Source organism: Crinia signifera, chromosome 6 (assembly GCF_055691185.1).
Source record: "Crinia signifera chromosome 6, ASM5569118v1, whole genome shotgun sequence".
Classification (NCBI taxonomy): Eukaryota; Metazoa; Chordata; class Amphibia; order Anura; family Myobatrachidae; genus Crinia; species Crinia signifera.
In genome coordinates this window covers 160938744-160966122 of record NC_139222.1, presented here as the reverse complement: position 1 = coordinate 160966122, position 27379 = coordinate 160938744, and the positions used below count along the sequence as shown (strand labels likewise).

Genomic DNA, 27379 nt, shown 5'->3' with positions numbered 1-27379 from the left:
TTACCGTTCGAATCCCTTTCTCTGATATGGTCCTGGTGACACAGCGATCCCTCCCTTACGCTCAGTAAGTATGCCAGAAGTTTCATGATGTTCATGTTAAAATGGTTAAAAGTTAACAGTTTTCTGTTATAAAATGTGCATATAATATGTGCAGGCGTTTGTACTGAGTTAATGTATTCCAGTGGCTTTGAAAGATTGAACTGAAGAGTCCAGGGATGCAGTAGGGGAGGAGCCTACCCTCTAAAACTTTAGGATAGGTGCCTGGCTCCTTCGGACCCTCCTACATCCCAGTGTTGAGCTGTGTCACCAGGACCATATCAGAGAAAGGGATTCGAACGGTAAGTTCTTACAAAAATCCCTTTTTTTGATGCTTCATATATCGCCTTTAAAGTAATCTTGGATTTCTTATGACCTATATAACCACCACTGGCTTGTATAGCCTCACAAGGTCACACATCCCCATATAATAATATATGGCCATTCCCTTACATGTGTTGTGTACATGTTAATGATGTTTTCTTTTATCATTTATTTCCCCTTTGGTTTCTTTTTGCACTGCAGGCCTCATCTTGGTAAATGAACCATACTACAATGAGGCTGGCTTTGACAGTGACCGTGGGCTACAGGAAGGCTATGAGAACAGTCGCTGCTACAATGAGATGGCACTTATAAGAGTGGTTCAATCGATGACTCAGATGCTTAGGAGACCAGTTGAAGTCTTCCAGATGGAGATCCTGGAACATTTTCAAAGCAATGGCTGGCGTTTAGCTCATAGAATAGAGACCTGGCTAGAGACCAACTGCATGATAGAAAAGGGAGGAGGGTTTTCTAATGGCCAGGAGCACCCCTGCATAGTACCCTACAGCCCCACTGAGCTAGAAAGCACGCCAGAGCCTTCATTGAGTTCAAAGGATCTGGACGATTCTGGATGTGGAGCTTCCACTCTTTCACCAGGAGATGCTCCACAATATTCTGACTTAGAGAGCATGGGTAAAGCGGTGGCAGTGGGTACAACTAGCAATTCTACAGAGGAGCCGCGAGGGGCAACTGGAGGAGTGCAGCAGAGTGTAAAACCAAAGAAACGCAGAAAGAGCTACCGTAGTTTTCTGCCTGACAAACGAGGCTACCCTGACATCGGCTTCCCGTTGTTTCCCCTATCGAAGGGCTTCATCAAAAGCATCCAGGGTGTTCTTGGGCAATACAAGACTGCACTCTTGGAAGCTGGAATTTTGGAACCCCGTGGAGGCAGACTGACCTTGCCATTGTAGAAGTGAGAGACCCACGGGTGGGCTTTCTTTGCCTTTCCCGCACACTTCATCTTACATTCTATCTTCCCCATCCTTTTCACTGCCAAGTTAGGCCCAATATAAAAGTCTGGGGTAACTTAAGACTTCTAAACTACAGTGTCTCCTGTACGAGTTGAGACCACACAAGATTGTAACCTTATTAATAATGGCTGAAATGTTGCTGTATGCTCTACTGTTCTTATTTTACTCTGTCCAGTTAATCTGCTCCTGGCATAATGCCTTGGGGCTGCCTTGCTGCTATAGGGCAGAGAAGTGTACCTTTTATTGCTCATGAAAGATGATCCTTTACCTCTACATCGTCCTAGACCCCAACCCTTCAAGGGTCATGTAGCTAACCTCATACCTACTCTTCTTTCGGTACTCTTATTTAAGGGAATTTCTGAAGGCTAGATCTAGCCAAACAATTGAATGTCTACAGTAAGGAGAGATGTATTATTGTGGAGAAAAACCTTTTCAGCACTGTTATTGGGTGGGTAGAAAAGAGTAGATCACAATTGTTGTGGTTTTCCAGGCTGGTCATGTTTTTGCAATATTGCAAGTACATCCTGGTGAGACTACAAAGACAATAGCCGCTAATTATCTCAGCAGAGATGGCAGAAGAGATTTTGAAAACCTAGATAACGAGTACAGAAAGCTTGCCTTGGTGGCCCTGGAGCATTAAAATGTGCCTACTGGTACATATCATTTGCAGCTTTGGGGGGCCTTAGTAATGACTGGCAAGCATACAGAGAGCCAACGAGTTCACAATGCAATCTGTAAAGATATCAGCATGATTCTAGAGGTGTGACTTTTCTGCTTATTGCAGTCCTCTGATAAAACCTCTTAGAACGAATGCGGTATCGAAGGCTTGATAGTAATAACCAAATATAAGTATATCATTAAAAAAAGGTTTCAGTGACATTGGTGAAGTTTGTAATCACAGGCTAATATTGTTGCTCTGTGCTAGAGAATGGTTAAAGGCTTCAGCCTTCTGTAGATGCTATTGCACTGTAACCGGTCCCTTCTAATCACATGTTCTAGGTTATTGGATGGACGTGCCTCTGTTTTATATATCATGGCAGAGGGCATGTGATATCAGTCACAGCTGGTCTGGGAATCGGTTCTAATGTCCTGACTATCAATGACTTGTTGCTGCATACCTGTAATGATTAATATAATAAAACACTGCCATAAAGAATGCAGGCCAAAGTATGCTTTATTAACCCCTTCCTGCTCTTTATGTTCTGCCTGATATCTAGGCATGTTTACATCTATTCTAGGGGTGATCTGCCAGCTCTCTCGTCCACTTGTGATTCTGAGGTTATCCCTTGTTGTATGTACTTCTGAGGTTATCCCTTGTTGTATGTACTATTTAGGAATTCAACGCAAAATAAACCACTAAAATGTGCAAAGAGGAGAGCATGAGTGATAAATGGGCATTTAGGCATAGGCTGTGTGATGTTATTGAAACAATGTATAGACTGCGCTGTATAATTTATGTTTTGCCATTCTTTTTAACCCTTGCTCCCCTGAGATACTACAGAGCCTCTTAAATTCACTTCAGAATTCCTGCTGACTGCTCATCACTGCACCATTACTTAAGATGACACCAAAATGAATATTTCAGTAGAATGTTCATTTTTTTTCTTGATGATCTGAAATGATGGGCTTGATGTGAGGTGTTACCGGATGGATTCGATGAGTTCCATCACAATAATTATCTGGCTCTCCCACTGTTCATACATTCTGAATATAATGAATTTTGATCTCAGGGCTGAAAGGAATAAAAAAGAAAATGATTGAACATATAAACCCCGCTTTGGGCAGATGTACAGTATTTAATTGATGGCAGCCGATTTCATTCTAAACCAAAATGCTGTAAAGTTCTGAGTGCTGGTGCTTCTGATGTGTGTAGTGCCGTGAGACTTTTTTTTTTTTTTTTTTACAAGTTTTTGTTTTGCTAAATTAATGTTATTCTACAGGATTGTTTAATTAAAGATGCCTCTGCTTATATGACTCGAGGTTCTCTGAATTACTGAATTTTAAGATTAAAAGAGGGAATACATATAAAATATATGTAACGTTGCCAAACTGCCCTACAATGAACACACTAGCGAAGAGGCAGCCAACCTTAATCACAATCTAACCTGATATAGGACAATATTTGGGCAACTAAAAAATATAAATAAAAATGACCATGGCATCTTACAGTGCAGCGGTTAAGCCACAAGCATTTTTTTTAGAACATGTCCCCAGCTTTACTGATCGCAATTAAGTAACCATAAAAATTGGCCTAATTGGTTATTTTGTATATGGAAATATCCTTTGATTTATACTGTTAGTATTTTGTTTAAAATCTCGTTGCTGATACTGCTCTATAGGGGTAACTGACTGTAATGGGCCCCATACATCAGCAATCACAATTTATGGATTTCCAGATACAGGGATTTTTTGGCCAGATAAATGGATTTTATAATCTATCTGACTTTGCCCACACATTACAGATTTATTTCAGTGATCGGCAGATTTTTCCATCTAAAGATTGCATCTTCATGTCTGGAAATTGCCCAATCGATTGTCATTTCAGCTGTTTATAATGTAAATAGATGAAGAAGACGAATTGGGAATGCCCACACATATAAAAAAGATCTGCAGATAATACCAGATTATTAAACATGTTTAAAAACCTGATTAAGCAATCGATTGGCGATTTTGATTGGGATTACCAAAAGGGGGAGCCCACACATCTAAAATTAATTGTGGCAATCATCTCCATATCTGAAAATTGTCACAATTAATTGCTGATGGATGGGGCCCTTAACAGCCCGATAGCAGGATCCTGATGGTCAGAATCCTGAATATTGGAGGTAGGTACACTGGATAGGGTCATGCTGTCTTTGGGGCAAGCTATTAGAGTTAGGCTGTGAGAGGGGTGAGTTAGGATTAGTAATACAGTAAAAATCTTGGATGTGTCACCTTTGTGATCCTGCTATTGGTCTTCCAACTGTCGGTCAGATACACCAAGCTTCAAAAAAAGGATATAGTGAAGAGTGATCAACAACCAGCCAATTAGCTCCTGTCATTTTTCAAACCCAGCCATGGCAGTTAGGTGCTGATTGGGGTTATCACTCTCCTCTTTATCACTTCTTGAAGCTTGGTGCAATCTGGGACTGGATCCTGTACTTTCCAGATGTATTATAGCACTCCACTTTCTCTGAGGACTTCTTGCTTAAATCAGGGGTTCATAAACACAGACCTCAGTGGTAACGGCTCTGAAGATGTCCATGGTCTAATTTAATAGACTATGGCCAAGTCTGAATATTATTAAAACCTGGACTATTAGTGTGCCATGTTTACTGACAGTAGGAAGCAATCAAAGTTTATTAAAAAAAAAAAAAAGTTGCAGTACCTGACATCGCCTTAGTGGAAGTTGGTTACCTAGGGTTCTCTGATTTTGTTAAATTATAGGGTGTGTTGGGAAAATGTTATATGTAAAAAAAGTATTGATTGTATCATGAGAGCCTTTATATTTGGCAAAAAGCTCATAGCTCATATGCACTTTCAGTGCCTGCCAGAAAGCGTACATGTACATCTTGTGATGGAAATCTTTGTGTCCCCTTACTTCAGGCTAATATATCTATGTATGGAGGTCTTCAGACCAGTGATGTGCGGTGAGGCACTGGCTTGGAGCCAGCACTGACTGACTGGGGAACGCTGGGTCCTGGTTGCTTCTGTGCTGACAGGAAGGTGTAGGAGCTGCCATCTGCATAAGCAGCAGAGACGGGTAAAACAGCTCCTGCCTGTCAGCGCAGAAGCAACTTGGAGCCAGCCCTCTCCGCAGACCCTGTCAGCGCTGGCTCCACCAAATTGCACTTAATATGTGACCTATAATAATTATATTAATGTTCTCACAGATGTGCTATCCTTGCAAGCTACACCACTAGTACCCCTTACATATTATATACCCCTTAGTATACCCACCCCTCAGCAGCAGCGGCAGAACATCAGCAGCTCATAAAAAAAAAACTTGGGCTGTCAGAGGGTTTCTGGGCAACCAGAATCCCACCTTTGTGGGCTACACACATAGCTTAAATACTACATATGTTTCACTACACACACCATATATATGACCCCTTCTATAAGTATGTACTACATATATATCACCCGCTACAAACCCCTTGTATCCTATATGCCTATCCCCCCCCCCCCCCCCAAAAAAAATCTCAAATACTGTATACCTATCACCCGCGCACACACTTATTTATATAATATATACCACTGTGCCCCTTTTGTAAAATATACCTTTCACCCTACCCCATATACCACACACCTTCTACTTTTAATCTTCAGCACTCCACATGATAAGGCTGCTCTGTCCCTGAAGGGCAGGAGGTGGAGCCAGACGGGTAACGGGTGTCTGGCACCCATCGTGGGTTTAGGTAAGCCACCCCACTTCCCTGCTGTCAGCCTCCACTGCCTGCAATCCACACAGCCAGCCGCATGAGCCGGTGACAAGGAGCAGGCAGCGAGTAGACAGCAGGCGGCGAGGAGTATTCATCGAACGGCAGTTGAGCAGCCTTGGATGCCAGCCTGTAGATACTCCACTGGAAGTGCCTCAGTGGCAGTCAGGGATGTGCTTTCTGCCTTTATGAAAGCACGCCCCTGTCACAGAGGCAGATGTGCTTGCCCAATCACATCTGCTTCAGGGACAGAGGCGTACTTTCATATAGGCAGAAAGCACGTTCCTGTCACTGAGGCACTTCCACAGGTGCCGTTTCTACAGCTTTTTTGCATGGGCTTTTACAGCCCGGTGCTCGGCTTCGCCCACTGCCCGTCCCCTGATTCTGGATGTTTAACATTGGGGTGTGGTATAACACACAGACAGTCGGGATTCCGACAGTCATTAGCCCGATGTCGGAATCCCGACTGTACAGTGAGGGGAGCACAACGAAAGCCCCTTGCAGGCTCGCTGCGCTCTCCACGCTGCGGGCACAGTGGATCGCTGCGCTTGCCACCTATTTTATTCTCCCTCTATGGGGGTCGTGTACCCCCACAAGGGAGCAGTCGAGGTACGACTGTCGGAATCCCGACTGTCAGTGAGTCGTCTGGCACCCTAACATTGTTAGCAGGAGGCACCGCACTTGGTGCCTCCTAGGCCAATAATATATATATTTTTTTAAAGGGGTAAAAATTATAATATAAAGCATATACTTATGACACATAATAAGTCATAAGTATTTTATTTGTGTTTTAATTATGGTTAATCATTAATGACAGGGGAGGCACTGCTTCCCCTGACTGCACGTCCCTGCTTCAGACACCTAGCATCTAAATGCAGAGAGATACCTGGTGGGTCTGAGATGCTCCCAGAGGAGTAGTATACCAGATATTCTTTGAAATGTTGTGCCTTATTCAGATCACCGGTGCAGTAAAACACCACTGTGTACGGCAGACACTGGGCTGCAACTAGAATTATGGACATGTACATTTTGCAGACAAAGCACAACAGAAATTGAGCGTAAGCCAGAGCCATTAGAAATATTGCACTGATCATTGTAGTCTAGCAATGTTGTTTTGTCGCTCCTAGTTGTTTTGCTAATGCACACTTTCTGGCTAACAGGCTAGTCATTCACATACGGCTGTTTAATGGGGACAGGTTCATTGCGTGTGGAAATTACTTCCCCTCTTGTCTCTATTTGACTATCAAGAATTTATTTTTATTTTTCAGAATTCCGAATAGGATCGCCAGAAAAAGAAATGTAATTATTTTTCTCACAAAACCACAGGTTCAGTGAAATCAGTGTGTGTTTGCGAGCGCAGACCTGTTTTTCAGGGATTTTGATTACCTTGTCTGGGGCAGTTGAAAGGAATTTCCCAATTAAATAGCAGCTCACCAGGGATAATTGGATAGCCCTGGGCAAATCCAGTAGCCACTATAAAATATTGTAACTAATTGCAACCAATTCTGGCGGTATCCAGTTTTGCAACCCTCAGCTTAAGTATGTGGGGTGGATGGCCATCATAGACAATGGCTCCATCCCAGCGATGGGCATGCCACTAAAGTGCAAGCATGACTCTCCACAGCAAAGAGCTCACACGTGATCGGCAGCACCCTGTTGTTGCAGGCAGGTCATATTTCAGAAGGCGGCCCAGAAACCCTTGTGTTTTTGGGCTGCTCCCAGAAAATGATCAGGCCTGACCCCTCCCCCCCTGCCAACAGTACGTTGTCATGTGTAGAATAAACCCATATTGACCTAATGACCCTGTCTACCTAGACTTATGTCGACCTAATGGTGTAGACCTAATGACTGTCTAACAACTTGCTGGTGACCCAATGTCTGTATCCCTGTTCTTTTTAGTGCACGTTCTACCTCCAACATGTTCTCTCATACTACTACCGCTGCAGTTGGTCAAACACATGTGCCTTTGCTTGGGCTGAGCATCTTTCACTCCAATAAGCACAATGTGATGTGACAAAATGGCTTCATGACACTGCACGGATTAGTGACACTTATACATATAGCTGTAAATCAGGGACGTGCAGTCAGGGGAGGCAGGGTAGGCAGTGCCTCACCTGTCATAAATGATTTAAAAAAAATACAAAGATATTTAACACACATATAGTGTGCAATAAATATCTTATTTGTATTTTTTTTATATATAATTTATGTGGTGGGGAGGCATCGGGACCTGTGCCTCCTATTGACAATTTAAAATTGCCAGCAGCGGGGGGGCGGATCTAAGGACGGGCACAAAAAGTGTCCGAAAAGCCCATTAGAAACCAATGGGTTAGTGGCACCTACACATCTGCCTCAGTGACAGGGCTGTCACTGAGACAGATGTGATAGGACAGCAGATACAGGCTGTCATACACTGACAGCCTGTATCCGCTCTCAGAGCCAGCCCTATCTGCCGGGATCAGAGCGTGCAGCAGCAGCTGGACCAGCCGGGGACACTAATTACCAGACACCCCCTCCCCTACCCAGAAGCTATTACCTGCAATGTCGGGCACTGGCAGCGGGCATCTGCGTTTGGCAGGTATCGGCGGCGATAGTAGCGGGCAGCGCCGGCGGTAGTGGGCATCTGCGGCGGGAGCGGGACTAGTTCACAGCGCAGCACATCCCTGTCTCCATAAAGAGCAGGGGCCAGGACGGTATTGTTCCTTGTGCTGTGTCCCCCCTGATCCACCCACATGTCTCACCCGGAGCCAGCCAGGTAATGTGCCAGAGTGCCCCTGCAGCCGCACACGTGAAAGCGCACACTCCGCTGACATGTTGCCGGTCACCACTAGTATATTCCTAAAGTACCCCCGGGGCTCCCTGCCTGTGTCCTGTCCCCGTAGCTGCCGCTGGGAAGCCGTATTCCATTACTGTGCTGTCCCCTGAGCAGCGCAGGAGAACCAGTGGCTGCAGCAGGGGGTCTGTGAACAGACGCAGTGTCCGGTCAGAGAGGAGGGTGAGTCTATACACTGCCCAGCACGGAGAGGCAGCCGTGACAAGAGGGAGCATCCTGGTCCTTGCTTGGGGGTTGGCTGCTGGTTCGTCTGTTTATCTTCCAACCTGAGACTCCGGGGGCCGGCCAGTGGGCTAGCAGGTCGGGGGAGCACAGCATGCGGTTGCAGGGAGCATTCAGCTGTTTCGGTAACTGGCTGCTGTGCTGCTCCTGAAAGGTGATTGCAGGAGGCCGTTGAACGCTGCACCAGGGTGAGATCTGGCCTCTGTGAACCCAGGTACGGCTCAATCTCCTTCTACGGGACTCCTCAGTATTCCTCCACCCGGCATGTATACTGCATCTATGTGCACCTTACATCACTGTGTAAGGTGATCTTCCAGCACACACACATATATATATATATATATATGTGTGTATGTGTATATATACTTGGTATAAATCAATCAGAGCCTCACCAGTGACTGACGTCACTGCTGTAAATGAAGTAGTTTAATGTTTCAGGTTTTTTTTCTTTTTAAGCCAAGTTCAGTTGCGCTTCGCATACCGAGTTCCACTCTGTTGCGCACTTGCATACAAATTTTGTGTATCAAATTAATCGTTAGCCCCGCAGAGCATTTTTGCTATATACAACTGTAACTTAGTCACATATCCAATAAAAATAAAAAATGTTTATAAAACTTTCATGACTAGGTTCTATGAGGACATAACTGTATTTTGTCATTGTACATTTACTGTACCACTAATGTCATGTTTTATGGTTAATGTGTATATGAGCTATATCATCTGTTTCCAAATGCAGTCTTCAATGCACCCCAACAGTCCAGGTTTTAAGTATCTCCATGCTTGGCCACAGGAGCAGTAATTAAGTAACTCAATTAGTTTGACTTACGTCTCTGTTGGGTCTTAGATATACTTAAAACCTGGACTGTTAAAGGATGATCATATAAGTGCTAAAGCACTGGGTAGGTTTTCAGGTGTTCCGGCAAGTTCAATGGACTGCCTTTTGTGGAGTGCCTGGCTGTTAGAGCAGAGCTGAGGAATGGAGATTGACAACACCAGGGTCTTGCGTTGCTCCTGAGCACTTCCTTGCAATGTACAAAAAAGGAATGTAACTGACCACAACACACCAAAACTGTCTACCAAGCAGTTATTGTACTCAATGCAAGAACCAAACAACTTAATATAAGAAAATCTTCTTTTATCATTCATTTATTTTAATTTTTTTTTTTTAAACAGGCATGTAACTATAATTCTCGTAACTAATTTCTGTGCGTTTGATGTAATATCTTTCTGTAACCATCTTATATACAAATCTCCATGCTAGACTTTGCAAGCAGCAATGTAGACAAAATAAATACTTGTGAAAATGGTTCTTTTGAGTCATAGGGCTATCCAATTCGATTGCCCTATAAACATTTAGTGAAACCTATTTTTTTTTTTTTTTTTTGTAAGCTGCTGTTGCCTCACCTGCTTGAGGCAAGCAAAACAAAATCTCAGATTAGCCAGACAGTCCCCGACTGGACAATTACCTGCCATTACCAATTGTGGTTAATTGGACACTGACTTTTTTCTTTATCCTAAAAAGCCAATGCTGCTCCGTACCTCTATGGGGTGAATTCCAAGTGTATTGTGCATCAATGGCCACTAGATGGCATCTGATGGTGCAGTTCAAATGTTTTGTTTGGGTGTGCACAGCCACTGCCATTACTGTTATGTTGTACAGTAATTTGTTTTTCCTTTCATGTCACAGCACTTAATTGATAGCTTTGTACAGTATGTGTATACACTAGAATGCTAGTTCATTATTTCTGAAGAAGTAAAGAAGTTATTTTTTTCGGCTTAAGAAGAAAATTCCATATTTATTCCAAAATAGTGTCATCTGTTATAAACTCTTGCAAAATATTGAGAAAATATATTTTAAAATGAATGACTATTTAAAATTGTAAAAAGTGCTACTTTTCCAAGCAGCGATTTTGATCCAGGCATTTCCTTACAACGTCTTACTCAAGCACCAGCTAACACCTACTCATCTACTTAGGTGTAGCAAAACCAGGAAGTAAACTGCTCTATACTTACTCTGGTGTGTGGGTGGTGTTGGCAGCAGAATAACCCACTGCTATTTATATTACACCATTGTACTACTTTATACAGAAGCGCCTTCATTGATGCTTGTGTCTTGACACAATTCCCCGTGAACAGGAATGTTATCTTGTGCAATTGATAGTATACGCCCCAAGCCCTTGTGAATTTGTCCTTGAATTGGACTACATGGGATGGCTTCACCATCCACAGTCATTATCCCAGTACTATCATCAGGTTGGATCCGGAATGCTACTACAGGAACATGGGTCAGGTGAGGTATATCTTGGTCTAGATGAGTTCCTTTCTCCATTGCCATAAATAGTTTAACCAGAGATTTGCGGGAGATTCTGGAGGTGGCGTAGTATAGGTGAATATAACCTTCTCCTGGCCCTTTCACCATAGGAGCTGTAAAGTGCTCAGCCCCAAGATGAGACTGAGAGAGGGCAAGGATGAGGACAAACTGGTCTTTAACTACTTCCCAGTCACTTGGAACAGGCGTATCCAATGGTACCAGCAATGAGTCTTCTAGTTCCTTTGTTGCCATAGTGTCTAAAGAAGGACTTTGCCCAGAGGAATTGGGGGCAAGTACATTAGAATTAGTCTCCATCACTGATGAGGAGCCGGCCTTGAGGTATGAAAGCTGCCCGCTGTAAGTTCGCAATGCAGTGAGCCGAACAAAAGTGCTAATAGTGAAACGCGCATAGCCCATAAATCTGTACTTCTCACTTTCTACATCAATGTCTGAAATAAAGCCCCAGGCCAGGCTAAGGAAGGAGAACATTCTCTGCTGAGAAGAGGTAGTCAGTGACATGATGTCCAGGGGAAGAGGGTGACCCTTACACAATATAAAAGCACAATTGGTCAGGAGTTTGTTACCCGTCACTTGCTGGTGTCTGCATAAAACAAAGAAATACACATGACATACATTGTACTAATTCATGGCAAATCTAGAAATAACATCTAATAGAACCTTAGTACTTATCCTTAGTAACCGCTAAATTGTAATTCTCATATCATGTAAAATCCAAAAAACATATTCCATTAAATAGAAGTCATGGCATAATAAATGCTGCCTATTTATACCATAAATTTGCTGTAATGGGATTACAATCCTACCCGATAATCTGTGGAGCATCACTAGGGGGCAATGTGGCTTCTCAATATTTAAATAAATTGGCACTTTTAGTACACTGCTGCACTAGTGGTGTGTCTCTATTTGTAGGTAGGTAGTATGACATTATACCACAGACTATTTATGTCCTAAATGGGGCAAACTGTTTTAATGGTTCAGAGTGAAATTGAGCATTGCTAGCATGAGCCTAATCCTATAAGATTCTTGTACACCTAGCGCACAATATTCAACATACAAAAATGGAAGATCTCTCATCAAGAACGAAATAATACAAATAGAGAATACAATGGCTTCTTATTACTGGTTTTTCACTTCTCTAGTCTCCTTTTGCTGCAAAACAATCTGCATTAGTAAACTCTCTTCCTGCTCAAGTCCACAAGCATGTTACGTTCAGGGCTGTAATTTACTGCCTTTGATCTTCTATTTCTCATAAGAAATCATGTAATATGGCATTTTTTTGTCTAGTCTTAAGGTACATACACACTGTACATTTTTTTTTGACCAATTTTGTTGAAAGACATTTCCCTTGAACCCAGTGTCCTGGACGAAAGATTTAGCTACAGCTTATAGGCTATTTTTGAAAGATATCCAAATTGAGCTGCATGCGCAGTTGATGAACAATCTTGATGAACTGGCGGGTATGCGCATCATCATTCGTCGCAAATGCACTGAAAGATATTTTGACCAATTTTGTTCAGAATGGCCAAAATGAACGAAATTGGTCATTAAAGTTGGTCAAAAAATTGTACAGTGTGTATGCACCTTTATACTGGATGTAGTCAAAATTGAGACTGTGAAAACAGACCATACAAAATTTGACTGACAGAATGTCATTATGACCGGAATGCAGACAACCAAAAAGTCAACAGTCAAAATGTCAACATTGAAAAAAAAAAAAGTTTGGGCAGGGTCAAAAGGAAGACAATTTAAATGTGGACAGTTATAATAAAATAGCACGGCCACACCAGATGGCTATAGTCTCAGATGTTTCTAAAAGCCTGTGTCTTAAGATGCCTGTAAGAGCCAACCGTTTAGACACATCAGCTTAGAATAATAGTTAAATATTCATATTTAACTTTATGTATTGAAAAATAAGGGTAAACCGTGGTTTAGGGTTTTACCTATTTTCCAAGGGGAATAACACTGCAGCAAGGTGCCACTTATTTTTTTTTTTATTTCATAGGCAGACTACACATGTCTGCTGGCCTTTAATATCCTGGCAGTTGTGGTTCTACAAGTGCAATCATGCCAGTGCCAGCCAGCTTGGACCACCAGAGGTGCGAGGAACAGTCCTGGGTTAGTTGTCCTGTAGGATGGAGGATGCTACTTTGTTTGCTGGGGTTCTGACTTCACAGATTAAAGCCTTTGGTTAAAACAGTCTGGGGCTGGTTGATATCATGGTAGGTGGATGATCCCATGCTGAGCAGGTGCTTCCCTGATGTAGAATTACCACCTCAGGCCCACCGTGGCCCTTTGCTGGTTACTGTAAAATAGGTGGACCCCACACTGTTTTCCCTACTATTTTCCAATACCAGCCCAGGCTCATAAATATTTTGTTGTTCTTATGCTGAAAGGTGCTATACTACCAGCTCTCAGAGGCATCTTAAGCCAGCTTTTAGAAGCGTTTAAGATGCTGACTGACAACCAAAATGTTGACAATGTTATGAATGTGGCCATTTTGATGTCAACCTAATGATTTGTATATTTTTAAATGTCAACGTTTGGCCCAGTCAGCATTTCAACCTGAATATACTGTAAATTAATTGCCGACCTATAGAACAGGTCTACATTCTGTGCCTGTCAACATTTAAACAGTCTACAACAAAGTCCATGTCAACATTTTGTTTACATAAAGTACCTGTTGAGCACCCTCTTTACCGGTGTACATTATATTATATATTATATTATGAGAAATTGCAAAAGTTACTGTGAAACTAAATTACATCTTTCAAGAGGACGTTTAGTGAAGTGAAAAAACTCAAGGCACAGACTATACTGTTGGATCTAATATCACTGCCTATATAATAGGCATCTAAATTTGGAACTGTAATTAGATATTTTATAACCATATTTAATAATTAATATTCAGTTTAATCAAAGTGGACACTTCTTTTATTAAATATCAGAATCCCGTTTCACTGAGTTTATCTGTTAAATGTACCCATCAAAGTTCCTAAGAATGCAGTATATTAGGGCCTGGTTCAGCATGGATTGCAAAAGTAAAATCTTTCTCTAATGGACAAAACTAACATGTGCCGGGAGCAATATATTGATTCTGTGCAGGGTAAATAATACTGTCTTTGTTTTTTGTAAACGGCAATTTAGATTTCCGCTTGAACACACCCCACGCAATCTAACTCTCAGCACGTGCTACATTTGTCCCACCTGCAATACACATGGTTTTGCCATTAGAGATAGATTTTGCAATCCATTTTGAATCGGGCCTTTATTTCACTAAGCAGTAGTCTTATTACTGGGGCAAGATATTCTGAATGTTTATTTAGCCTATAAAATAGTGGTCACTGAGAGGGAAAAAATATTGAGCGAAAGAACATATATTTGTCAGTGTACACTGATAACCTACATACAAATGTTAAGTTGTCCAATTTGATAAAAATATTGCCTTGCTGAAAACAGGACTCCACGTTGACATTTGGCCTCAGTAACTCAGACAACATAAATTACAGAATACTGAGGCCTCCTGTGAGGATGCTTACCCAGAATAATGATTGATGGAGGCAGCTAGTGCATTCCCTGAGCCACCTGGAAGGATAGAGAGGGGCTTTTTTATAGCTTTTGCCCAATCCGGTCGATCCATTAACCCATTAACCACCTGAATAGAACAGAATTGATTAAGACACAAACATGAGACACTTTTAAAAAGGCGAGTAGCACCCCACCTTTTCCACTAGTTACCTCATACATCAATCCATCCCCTGACATTACAACGATTACATCCCATTTAGATAGATCCTGGTCACGCACCACCTCATGCGCCTGGTTGGGCCTCTCTGTGGTTGCAGGAGACACAAACTTTAGGTTAGGTCAACAAAAGACATTTCACATGATAATTTGTGTCAACAAACATTCCATACTTTACCTATTGAATCATACATGAAATATACCAAGGGATTAGAGTACATTATAAATCATAGGCGCCGATTCTGTGGGTGATCCCGGGCCTGAGCACCCACAGCAAATGTTAAGCACCCACCAGGCCTGTCAGCACGTCCGACTGCAGACAAGAGTACAGCGCAGGGCCAAAGGGAGCGCGTGCTGACGTCGAATCATAAAGTAGAGCCTGTACAGGGCAGTGCGCGGTGGAGGGAGGGAGGGAGCTGACCTCACACCGCGGGCAGAAGTACAGACAGAATATATATCACTATCACTATATCAGCAGTGTGTCACAGCCGTGCTGGTGTAGGATTGTGCATTTGGTCTGTAATGTATAGTATAGTCATGTGAGCATTAATACTAAATCATTTTGGTGGCATTGATTACATTCAATGCATTTCATGGTGTGTGTCGTCACATTGTGCTGTAATGTGTAAAAAGGGGGACTCTGCTGCTGTAATGTGTAAAACGGGGAACTCTGCTGCCGTAAATTAAATATTAGAGACAACTGTGATGTGTAATATAAATTGGTATTTTTGTGGCCACGGCCCTTCCCCTATATTTTTTGGCTTGAGCACCCACCAGCAAAAACATAAATCAGCACCTATGGTATAAATGCATTTATAGGCCATCACTGTAGTCCAATGCATGGGTGAATAGAATGACCATATTACTTTTTTTTTTTTTATACAGCCATGGCCAAAAGTTTTGAAAAAGGCAATGTTTGATACCAAACTGTTCTTGAATATTACAGTGTTGCTGATGTTTTTCCTGGCTTCTTTGCTGTCCTTCTTGACACCAGGCTAGTCTCCAAAACTCTCTGCCTCACTGTACATACAGGTGCACTCCCACCTAACTGCTTCCATTACTAAGCAAGGTCTGCACTGGTGGTGCCCTGATCGCTCAGCTGAATCAACTTTAGAGCTGTGTACACACGGGGACGATTTCAGCGACCATATTGCCAGTGATTTGTTTGTGCTATCGGCGATAAATCGGCGGGTGCGCGCTCCCGTGTGCAGCCCCTAATGGTCGCTGTTTCCCTTCCTCTTCCCTCGGCAGAGTCTCCTGTTCATCAGCGACCATCTCTGGTCGCTGATGAACAGGAGACACTGAGCAATATATTGCTCAGCAATATATTGCTAGCAATATATCTCCCCGTGTTTACACAGCTTAGGAGACATCCCTTGCTGGACATTGTCCTAAAAGTTCTTAGTGATCTAAAGCCCCGTACACACGGGGGAGATATATTGCTCTGCGTCTCCTGTTCATCAGCGACCAGAGATGGTCGCTGATGAAAAAGAAACTGCCGGGGGAGCCCGGCAGTGGTAATCAGCTGGTCGCAGGAGCATGTTCCTGCGACCAGCTATCACTACAGGGGTAAAAATGTAAGCGCGCACCCGGCGATATATCGCCGGTGCACACTCCCATCGCGGGCAATATGGTCGCTCAGCGACCATATTTCCCGCGATATTACACAAAATCGCCCCCGTGTGTACGCACCTTAATAGTTGATTGAGGTACAACCTCGCTAGCAGCAATATCTTGCGTGAAGCAATGATGACTACATGTGTATCCTTGCAGGTAACCATGATTAAGGAAGAATAATGACTTCAAGCACCACCCTTCTTTTAAAGCTTTCAGTCTGTTATTCTAACTAAATAAGCGTGACAGTGACATCCAACCTTGTCAATACTCTGACCTGTGTTATCAAGAGAATCACTGACATGGTGTCAGTTGGTCCTTTTGTGGCAGGGCTGAAATGCAGTGGAAATGTTTTTGGGATTAAAGGGGTTATTCAGACCTGTTTGCTGCTGTGCAGCGATTGCCCTCTGCAAGTCTGCAAATAACGTGCTAAAATATCATTGATTGCCGGCCAGCTGCAAATCCATACGCAACTACTCACCCTCCAATGCTTTTCCCAATCTGTGCAAGTGTGTGTGTTATTCTGACACTTACACAACTCTGTCTGGAGTGATCCATGTGTGCCATAAGCAGTACGCATGTGCAATTGTTTGATCATCGACCAGCTTGCGACTTTGCACAACAGCTGTCAGGTCTGAATAACCCCCTATGTTCTATGTCATGGCAAAGAGGGTATTTTCAATTAATTGCAATTTATCTGATTACTCTTCATGACAGTCTGGAGAATATGCAAATTGCCATCATAAAAATTGAGGCAGAAGACTTTTGGCCATGGCTGTGTAAAGAAAAGTATATTATTGGCAATTGCTATTATATGGCTGAAACGTTACCAAAACAAAAATGGGAATGACCCAATTAAAATGACTAAATGGACAATGATTGTACCATTGATAATTATTCTGAGATAAACAATGATATTGTCCACAAAATCTTCTATAAAGCCACACCTTAGCTAAGCGGTAGGGGTGTACACTTGGCATGGCTATTTTGACAAAGACGATTTAAGTTGTGTGCACAAGCGATTTTGGCTACAGGTGGCCATACACTACTGCAAGAAGTCCCAGCAGTGTATGGCCATCCGATCCCCCTTGAGCCGCCTGGAACCTTCCTGGATGGCAGGATCGCATGTGGGCCTTCTTCATGTGATGTATCGCATGCGACTCCGTTCCCCGGCGCTGGATGGAGTTTGGTGCAGGTAGGTCCGACCTCCAACTCTGATCCTATGCATGCATTGGATCTGATAGGATGTCGAACACATGCAAATTGAGTCTGATTTTTGGCCCGAATGTTGGAATAAGGTAAAAATAAGCCCAAATTGCATAAGCATATGGGGGCCCTGTGTACACTAAGGGATTTTAACTATGTATGATCTGGCCATAGGCGTGCGCCTAAGTCAAAATTGCCTTGCCTGCACTGTCTATTCTGCGTCTCGCCTCAGGGCTCAGGATCACTATCTCCAGCAGTGTGTACACAGTGCGATATTTGGCTAACCCTAGGCAATATTGACTGGTCAAATTGTGCCATGTGTACACGGCTTATGTTCTTGCCTTGACAAAGTGCTGTAGCTGTAGAGGAAATGCTAGCACCAATATGTAAATTACTGATAGGCTACTCTGCATAGCTATCACATTACCTGCTTGGAGGTAAGCATCCTGATGTTCTAAATCCAGCAATTATGTACTTACATTCTTTGGTAAACAGTGATGGCTCAAATGGATTATGCAAATATTCACATATAATTGCACACACTGAAAGTATGTCTATGTGTGGGGACTATAAATGTATTTATAATGAAGTGCATCATCCCTATGATTAGCACAAGCAATATGTATAATGTGTATGTCATTCTATTTCATTTATTGTTGTTAGTCAATGCTTTATGTAAATACTCTTGTTATTAGTCATTACTAGAGACAGGATTATATGCATTTGCATATGTATTTTCATATTTTGCCCATTCTCACTGGTTATTGCACATTTTACCCAAAATCTAGTGATGGTGCATATTTTTCCAAAGGGGAGCACTTCACGTATTAGGCCCTGCCCCCTTTCCACCAACGAATCACAGCACTGCTTTGCCCTGCTGCTGACCAGGTAGTGGTAGAGTGTGCAGGCTGGGCCAATATGTGTGCAGTGTGGGGGACCTTGGATGTACGCTACGTCTGACACTGCTCTAGGCTGCCAATCCATTTTAATAAAAGTCAGTTGGGGCAGATGCCGTCACGAAGCTCCTGAAGCTTTGCCTGCCCCTGGCCTGGGACTTCTGCAGCAGAGGAGGTGAGCGGAAGGGTTGTTAAATAACGTGGCACTGAGAAAACGGCAGGTCACAGTAAGTCTGCGGCGCAGGGAGGAAGCCTTCCACTGCGCCGCCCTCGCATGCTATGCTGACATTTAAGTTAGCGGCGCTGGAGATGAGGGTCCGTGTAGTTGACACAATCTTACTACCGAACATTTGGAACAGTACCTGATTGTTTTTTGTTTTCAAGAGTAACAAAATGTTAAATAATTATTAATTTTTACTATGTTATTTTACTGTTTACTAATAATATGCTGATTTTTAAATAAGTAAGTTCAAAATTACTTTTTGTTATTATTTAAATGTAGCATATTTCAACACTTCATGCATATTGTAAGTATTTTTCATGCATATTTTTATGTTGCATATAATCCTGTCTCTAGTCATTACACTTATTGACATTCCTAATAGTTAATAAATAATGAACATCAAGGTCTTCATCTAGGTTAAAGTACAAAATATATAGATTTAACCTATAGGTCACCATACATGACCCTTTAGTCATCTTACCTGTCACCAGCAAAGTGATATTTGCATTGACCTCTGTTAACATGGGCATCACATGGGTCTCAAAGAGAGTCAGTGCTTTCCCTGTGCCACCGCAAGGATTCAGCAACACAAGAAATCGCTCTGGGGAGGACCAGGGGCGTGGTTGACCTGTAACAATAGGTTTGATGTAAGTATCACTGAAGTTTACTAAGGATTTATTTAAGGTGCATCAATTTCCCAGTGGTAACTAGAATAGCCTCCGACTTGCTCAGGCTTTAGCAAGGTTCCAATAGCCTGCCCAATGTTTTAAGTGACAATCGTTTAAAAAGCAAAACCTCTTTAAAACAGCTGGGTCTCAACTATGTCTTAAATTCACTAGATATTACATTTACTTTCCAGTCTTTCATTTAAGTGTAAGAATAAACATGGGTGCAAACATTAACAAGCCAATCTGTGTGTTGAGCCCCAGACCACATTCTAGCTGTATTACTAGGATCAAACATGTGCTGCACCCAGGGCCGGTGTAAGGCTTTTCGGCACTCTAGGCAAAACTTTAACTGACTGCGACCCCCCTCCCCCCCATACTGCCACCAATGCCCACTTTCCAACCCCAGGGGTGGCCAAACCGGTCCTTAAGATTACCAATGGTCCACATTCCAAATCACCTAGCTGGTGCATAGCTATAGTCATTACTAACTGTCACATTTTCAAACCTGCTGCATTCATTCCTAGCATAGATCCACACGTTGCCTGAGAAAGGGATGCAGTTAAGATCCCGGCGGTCGGGATCCCGACGCCGGAATCCCGACCGCCGAAATGCCGACACTTTCTCCCTCCTGGGGTGTCCACGACACCCCTGGAGGGAGAATAAATTAGTGTGCCGAGCGTAGCGAGGCACCGGGCCCTCTGCGTGGCGAGCGCAGCGAGCCCGCAAGGGGGGGGGCGATCCACGTCCCCCCCTTGTCGGCATTTCGGCTGTCGGGATTCCGGCGTCGGGACTCTGAACGCCGGGATCCCGACCGCCGGGATTCAATACTGAATCCCCTGAGAAACATGTACTGTTGGTAGATCTTGAGGACAGGTTTTGGCCACCCCTGCCTTAAGGCATACCTGCCTAACATTCCAGAATGGCAGGGAGGCTAAAAAAAACTGTGAGGTCCTCCCAGCCTCCCTGGGAGGTGGGCAAGTCCCCTGTTTTCCCTGGAGTTCCTCAGCACCCTCCCTTTTACCACCACAACAGAGTACAAGGAGGATGGAGCAGCAAAGTAGGGAAGTATGCCTCAAGGGTTGTATGAGTATGAGGTCTTAGAAGTTCCACAGCCACCACCTCCATTAAATACAAAGGATCCTCATAGACATTCTTAATTTTTTGATAGGCAGCCTTGGTGGCGCCCCCCCAGATCCCCGCGCCCTAGGCAGCTGCCTAATGGTAGAGCCGGCCCTGGCTGCACCCCTTTACCTAGCACCAAAGAAAGCAATGCTAAATAAGCACCACATCTTTGGCCATAATGTTGAGGCTTGCTGTGTGACTTCATATGGCCCCACATACTGAGCTCAGCTCTGAACTCTTACACGATTATAAGAAAACATGATTTAAGAAAACAGTATATGGAGAATAATGTACAATAACAACATAACTTTTACATTTCACCAGTGTTTTGATTTGATTTGATTGACTTGTCAAATCACCTCCAATTGAGTTAGGAACACAAGGCAAATATTTCTAAGCTCTTCCAGCTCGAAAGATGGATTATGGAATATTAAACTCTATGCACAATACATTTTTACACAAGTCCTCTGAGTGCTATATATATATATATATATATATATCTAAAATATAGAAGGAGAGGAGGAGCGCTCCATGGTGCATGTAAAAGATTTTTAATGGATATACCACATAAATTTTTAAAAACAGGTAAAGGCAAGTGCTCGTACCAATATTGTAAACACTGTGGGCTGGTTACCACAAGATTTTGTTAAATACCAGGGGCACACCGCTCCGATGTACTGTCCACAGGCTCCAGACCAAAAAGGACCATAGACGCTGGGTTGCGCTGTCTGACCTCAGGATCCACGAGCAGGACGGACACACGTCGGGCAGGGCGCCAGGTAGCAGAGGCACGGGTATCACAGGCCACGCCCTAACGCGTTTCGTCAGAGACTTCGTCAGAGGGCGTGGCTCTGTGAATACCCGATGTAACTATATAGCAAGTGTCAACCAATAAGGAAGCAAGGGGGCGGATGACATCACCAGACCTCTCGTGATACACAGAAAAATATGTGTGTCTATTGACGGTGCACATAGCGTCTCATCACTTGACAGATAATACAAGATCTTAGAAGAATTATGCCTTGCACAAAATAGAAATACATGATATACATAGTGCGAGCACTTATTAGAAAGCATACACATTAAAACGGTGTGCTTAGAAGTGCACAACAATAAAGTATGTCCATATAACAAATAATTATAAAAGCACAAATATGCTAAAAATATCCAATACATAAAAAATACATATATATACACATAGAAAATTCATATATATATATAAAAAAAGGATATAAAAACATATATCACCATAACTATGCAATCATTCACCATGGAACAATGATATAGATTAAATAACTATGAGATGAAGGATACGGGGAGAGATATACACCTAATGACAATGATTTCTTTTAATTCATAAAAGGGGTTATCTCATAGCCTTCGTTTAGTCCTAGCGGTGCTATAGTATTTAGAGTGAGAATCCAATGGGTTTCTCGCCGCAAAAGGAGTTTATCCCTATCTCCTCCTCTCTTCGGGGGGGGTACATGTTCAATTGCTCTTATTAGTAATCCACTAGGATCTTTATTGTGGAAATTCTTAAAATGCCTCGGGACACTGTGATTAGTGACACCATTTTTAATATTCCTCAGGTGTTCGAGGGCTCTAATTTTTAGTGCACGCTTCGTTTTTCCTACATAATGTAAGTCACATGTGCATGAAAGCACATACACCACGTATGTAGAATTACAATTAAGAAACTGGTGCATATTCACTTTAGAAAGTTTGGGATTAAGTAGTTCTGCACCTTTGGTGATGTGCTTACATACTTTGCAACTATTGCAAGAAAAACATCCCTTAATATCTAAAAAGGTGGAGGATAGAGGTTTAGACACAATCTCCTGTAGTTGGCTCTTGGAGACCATGTTCTTTAATGTAGGAGCCCTTTTAAACACAGTGATTGGTCTAGGGGGGAGTGAATCCCGCAAAACTGGGTCAAGTTTTAGTAAGTGCCAGTTTTTCTCCAAAATGGACTTGATCTCTTTTTCTCTATTACTAAATTGTGTGATGAACGGGCAATCATTCTTTCTTTGGGCAACAATAACAGGAGAGGGTTGTTTATACTCCAAAAGATTGTCTCGTTCAAGTGCTCTAGCCCTTTTACAAGCACGGGTCACAATGCTGGGAGGATATCCTCTCTCTAAAAACCTATTTGTATATGTAGAGGATTGGGAATCAAAAGACTGGATGTCAGAGCAATTCCTCCGTAGGCGTACAAACTGTGAAAAAGGGATATTCTCCTTCCAAGATTTTAAATGGCAACTTTCAAATTGCAAGTAACTGTTACAGTCCACTGGCTTGAAAAATGTACAACTTTCGATAGTATCAATTTCTGGAAAATTGTCAGTTTTTAGGAGAAGATCTAGAAACTCAATCTGGTTCTTATTATACTTAGAGGTAAATGTCAGGTTATAAGAATTATTATTTAAACAATCCACAAACCGATTAAAAGATGACTCATCACCTCTCCATATTATGATGATGTCATCTATATATCTCTTAAATAAAATGACATTTTCAAGAACATCAGGTTTGAGGGTATTCTTCTCCCAGTCAGCCATGTAGAGGTTCGCCAGACTTGGGGCACAGATGGTCCCCATCGCCGTGCCCCAAGTCTGGAGGTACCAGGTACCCAAGAACTCAAAATAATTGTGCTTCAGCACATAATAAAGACAATCACAGATAAATTCAATTTTCAAGTCTGTAAAAACACTGTTATCTTTGAGCACCTTTTTGATAGTATCAACACCTTTATCGTGTGGGATAGTTGTGTATAACGATGATACATCAATAGTGCCAAAGCTGTAGTCTGTATGCCAACGTATATCTCGCAGAATCTGCAGCATGTGGGTAGAATCCTTCACATAAGTATCTATCATTGGTACAAATGGCTTTATGTACGCATCCACAAACTCAGATATGCGGGACGTCAAAGACCCAATACCTGCCACGATCGGGCGCCCAGGTGGGCGGTCCCGATTCTTATGAAGTTTAGGCAAATGATAGAACGTGGCAAGGTTGGGCGTCACATTATGTAAATATCTATATTCATCCAATGTAATAGATTTCTCTAATAAACCACGATTAAGTAAAGTCTCAAGTTCAGTAATAAATACTTGTGTAGGGTCTTTATCAAGCTTTTTGTAAGAGACCTCATCATGCAAAAGATTATGGGCTTCTTGAACATAATGTTCACGGTCCATAATAGCTATTGCTCCGCCTTTATCGGCCTTTTTAATAACGACTGAAGAATCAGTCATTAAATTCTTTAGAGCATTTCTCTCCTTAAAGGTCAGATTTGAAACATTTTTAGAGGTGTTTGTAATTTTATCAAAGTCTTTTTTAACAACTTCAGAAAACATCTCCAAATATGGACCTCTGGATTCGACAGGATAGTATGTCGACTTAAGTTTAAGTCCTGAGTTGTTACTGTCGACTGGTATTGTCGGAGCAGGGGGATTGTCACTGTCCTTTTTAAGAAAATGGCGTTTTAGGGTCATTTTTCTAATAAAAAGGTTGAGATCTACCTGCAAGTCGACCTTTTTTGGCAATGTCGACGGTGCAAAAGAGAGACCTTTCATTAACAATGTTTTTTCACTAGAGGTAAGTACTTTTTTGGATAGATTATATATACCAGTATTCTCTAGATCAACATTGGTAGGGGGTTCTATAGTGCACGGATTTTGGATTCCCTTCCTGGAAATTCCAGATCCCCTGCTTCCCCTAGCCTTCTTTTTAACCTTATAGGGGTTCTTGGGGGAGTTTGGACATGAGCGTTTTGTATGTGACCTCGCTCTAAAAAATGATGGTTCTGTTGATTTTGGTGTTCATTATTTGAGCGTAAACGCTCAAAGCGGTTATTATGCACAAAACCTCGTGGCTCATCAAAGACTGGTCTGTCCCAATATTTTTTAGGGGGTCTAGCAGATGATTTCTTCCTATATTTAGGACGGACTGTAATCCAATCCTCTCTATAGTCAGAATCTGTACCCCTATTATCATTATAATTCTGTGTTTTATACTGGGGACGGTAATTAACACGGGAATTATTCCTATGTTTGTCTCTGGTATTACCAGGTGTACGATTTCTATTGGGAAATCGTACACCTGGTAATACCAGAGACAAACATAGGAATAATTCCCGTGTTAATTACCGTCCCCAGTATAAAACACAGAATTATAATGATAATAGGGGTACAGAATCTGACTATAGAGAGGATTGGATTACAGTCCGTCCTAAATATAGGAAGAAATCATCTGCTAGACCCCCTAAAAAATATTGGGACAGACCAGTCTTTGATGAGCCACGAGGTTTTGTGCATAATAACCGCTTTGAGCGTTTACGCTCAAATAATGAACACCAAAATCAACAGAACCATCATTTTTTAGAGCGAGGTCACATACAAAACGCTCATGTCCAAACTCCCCCAAGAACCCCTATAAGGTTAAAAAGAAGGCTAGGGGAAGCAGGGGATCTGGAATTTCCAGGAAGGGAATCCAAAATCCGTGCACTATAGAACCCCCTACCAATGTTGATCTAGAGAATACTGGTATATATAATCTATCCAAAAAAGTACTTACCTCTAGTGAAAAAACATTGTTAATGAAAGGTCTCTCTTTTGCACCGTCGACATTGCCAAAAAAGGTCGACTTGCAGGTAGATCTCAACCTTTTTATTAGAAAAATGACCCTAAAACGCCATTTTCTTAAAAAGGACAGTGACAATCCCCCTGCTCCGACAATACCAGTCGACAGTAACAACTCAGGACTTAAACTTAAGTCGACATACTATCCTGTCGAATCCAGAGGTCCATATTTGGAGATGTTTTCTGAAGTTGTTAAAAAAGACTTTGATAAAATTACAAACACCTCTAAAAATGTTTCAAATCTGACCTTTAAGGAGAGAAATGCTCTAAAGAATTTAATGACTGATTCTTCAGTCGTTATTAAAAAGGCCGATAAAGGCGGAGCAATAGCTATTATGGACCGTGAACATTATGTTCAAGAAGCCCATAATCTTTTGCATGATGAGGTCTCTTACAAAAAGCTTGATAAAGACCCTACACAAGTATTTATTACTGAACTTGAGACTTTACTTAATCGTGGTTTATTAGAGAAATCTATTACATTGGATGAATATAGATATTTACATAATGTGACGCCCAACCTTGCCACGTTCTATCATTTGCCTAAACTTCATAAGAATCGGGACCGCCCACCTGGGCGCCCGATCGTGGCAGGTATTGGGTCTTTGACGTCCCGCATATCTGAGTTTGTGGATGCGTACATAAAGCCATTTGTACCAATGATAGATACTTATGTGAAGGATTCTACCCACATGCTGCAGATTCTGCGAGATATACGTTGGCATACAGACTACAGCTTTGGCACTATTGATGTATCATCGTTATACACAACTATCCCACACGATAAAGGTGTTGATACTATCAAAAAGGTGCTCAAAGATAACAGTGTTTTTACAGACTTGAAAATTGAATTTATCTGTGATTGTCTTTATTATGTGCTGAAGCACAATTATTTTGAGTTCTTGGGTACCTGGTACCTCCAGACTTGGGGCACGGCGATGGGGACCATCTGTGCCCCAAGTCTGGCGAACCTCTACATGGCTGACTGGGAGAAGAATACCCTCAAACCTGATGTTCTTGAAAATGTCATTTTATTTAAGAGATATATAGATGACATCATCATAATATGGAGAGGTGATGAGTCATCTTTTAATCGGTTTGTGGATTGTTTAAATAATAATTCTTATAACCTGACATTTACCTCTAAGTATAATAAGAACCAGATTGAGTTTCTAGATCTTCTCCTAAAAACTGACAATTTTCCAGAAATTGATACTATCGAAAGTTGTACATTTTTCAAGCCAGTGGACTGTAACAGTTACTTGCAATTTGAAAGTTGCCATTTAAAATCTTGGAAGGAGAATATCCCTTTTTCACAGTTTGTACGCCTACGGAGGAATTGCTCTGACATCCAGTCTTTTGATTCCCAATCCTCTACATATACAAATAGGTTTTTAGAGAGAGGATATCCTCCCAGCATTGTGACCCGTGCTTGTAAAAGGGCTAGAGCACTTGAACGAGACAATCTTTTGGAGTATAAACAACCCTCTCCTGTTATTGTTGCCCAAAGAAAGAATGATTGCCCGTTCATCACACAATTTAGTAATAGAGAAAAAGAGATCAAGTCCATTTTGGAGAAAAACTGGCACTTACTAAAACTTGACCCAGTTTTGCGGGATTCACTCCCCCCTAGACCAATCACTGTGTTTAAAAGGGCTCCTACATTAAAGAACATGGTCTCCAAGAGCCAACTACAGGAGATTGTGTCTAAACCTCTATCCTCCACCTTTTTAGATATTAAGGGATGTTTTTCTTGCAATAGTTGCAAAGTATGTAAGCACATCACCAAAGGTGCAGAACTACTTAATCCCAAACTTTCTAAAGTGAATATGCACCAGTTTCTTAATTGTAATTCTACATACGTGGTGTATGTGCTTTCATGCACATGTGACTTACATTATGTAGGAAAAACGAAGCGTGCACTAAAAATTAGAGCCCTCGAACACCTGAGGAATATTAAAAATGGTGTCACTAATCACAGTGTCCCGAGGCATTTTAAGAATTTCCACAATAAAGATCCTAGTGGATTACTAATAAGAGCAATTGAACATGTACCCCCCCCGAAGAGAGGAGGAGATAGGGATAAACTCCTTTTGCGGCGAGAAACCCATTGGATTCTCACTCTAAATACTA

At 42.1% G+C, this 27379-nt stretch overlaps 2 protein-coding genes across 2 annotated transcripts in view; one reads left to right on the top strand and one right to left on the bottom strand.

The window, feature by feature from the left end:
* The window catches only part of UBE2O (ubiquitin conjugating enzyme E2 O), a 45528-nt gene extending 42226 nt beyond the window's left edge, over nt 1–3302 (top strand). Inside the window, exon 18 of the mRNA XM_083147831.1 lies at nt 562–3302. Within this exon, the coding sequence (XP_083003957.1) occupies nt 562–1268 (707 nt within the window). The 3' untranslated portion in view covers nt 1269–3302. The remainder of the gene's footprint in view (nt 1–561) is intronic.
* Nucleotides 3303–9957: 6655 nt separating this feature from the next.
* SPHK1 (sphingosine kinase 1) overlaps nt 9958–27379 on the bottom strand; it is a 28431-nt gene continuing 11009 nt past the window's right edge. Inside the window, exons 3-6 of the mRNA XM_083147829.1 lie at nt 19295–19441; nt 14869–14963; nt 14670–14785; nt 9958–11713 (exon numbers count right to left, since the gene is read on the bottom strand). Coding sequence (XP_083003955.1) covers nt 10882–11713; nt 14670–14785; nt 14869–14963; nt 19295–19441 — 1190 coding nt within the window. The 3' untranslated portion in view covers nt 9958–10881. The remainder of the gene's footprint in view (nt 11714–14669; nt 14786–14868; nt 14964–19294; nt 19442–27379) is intronic.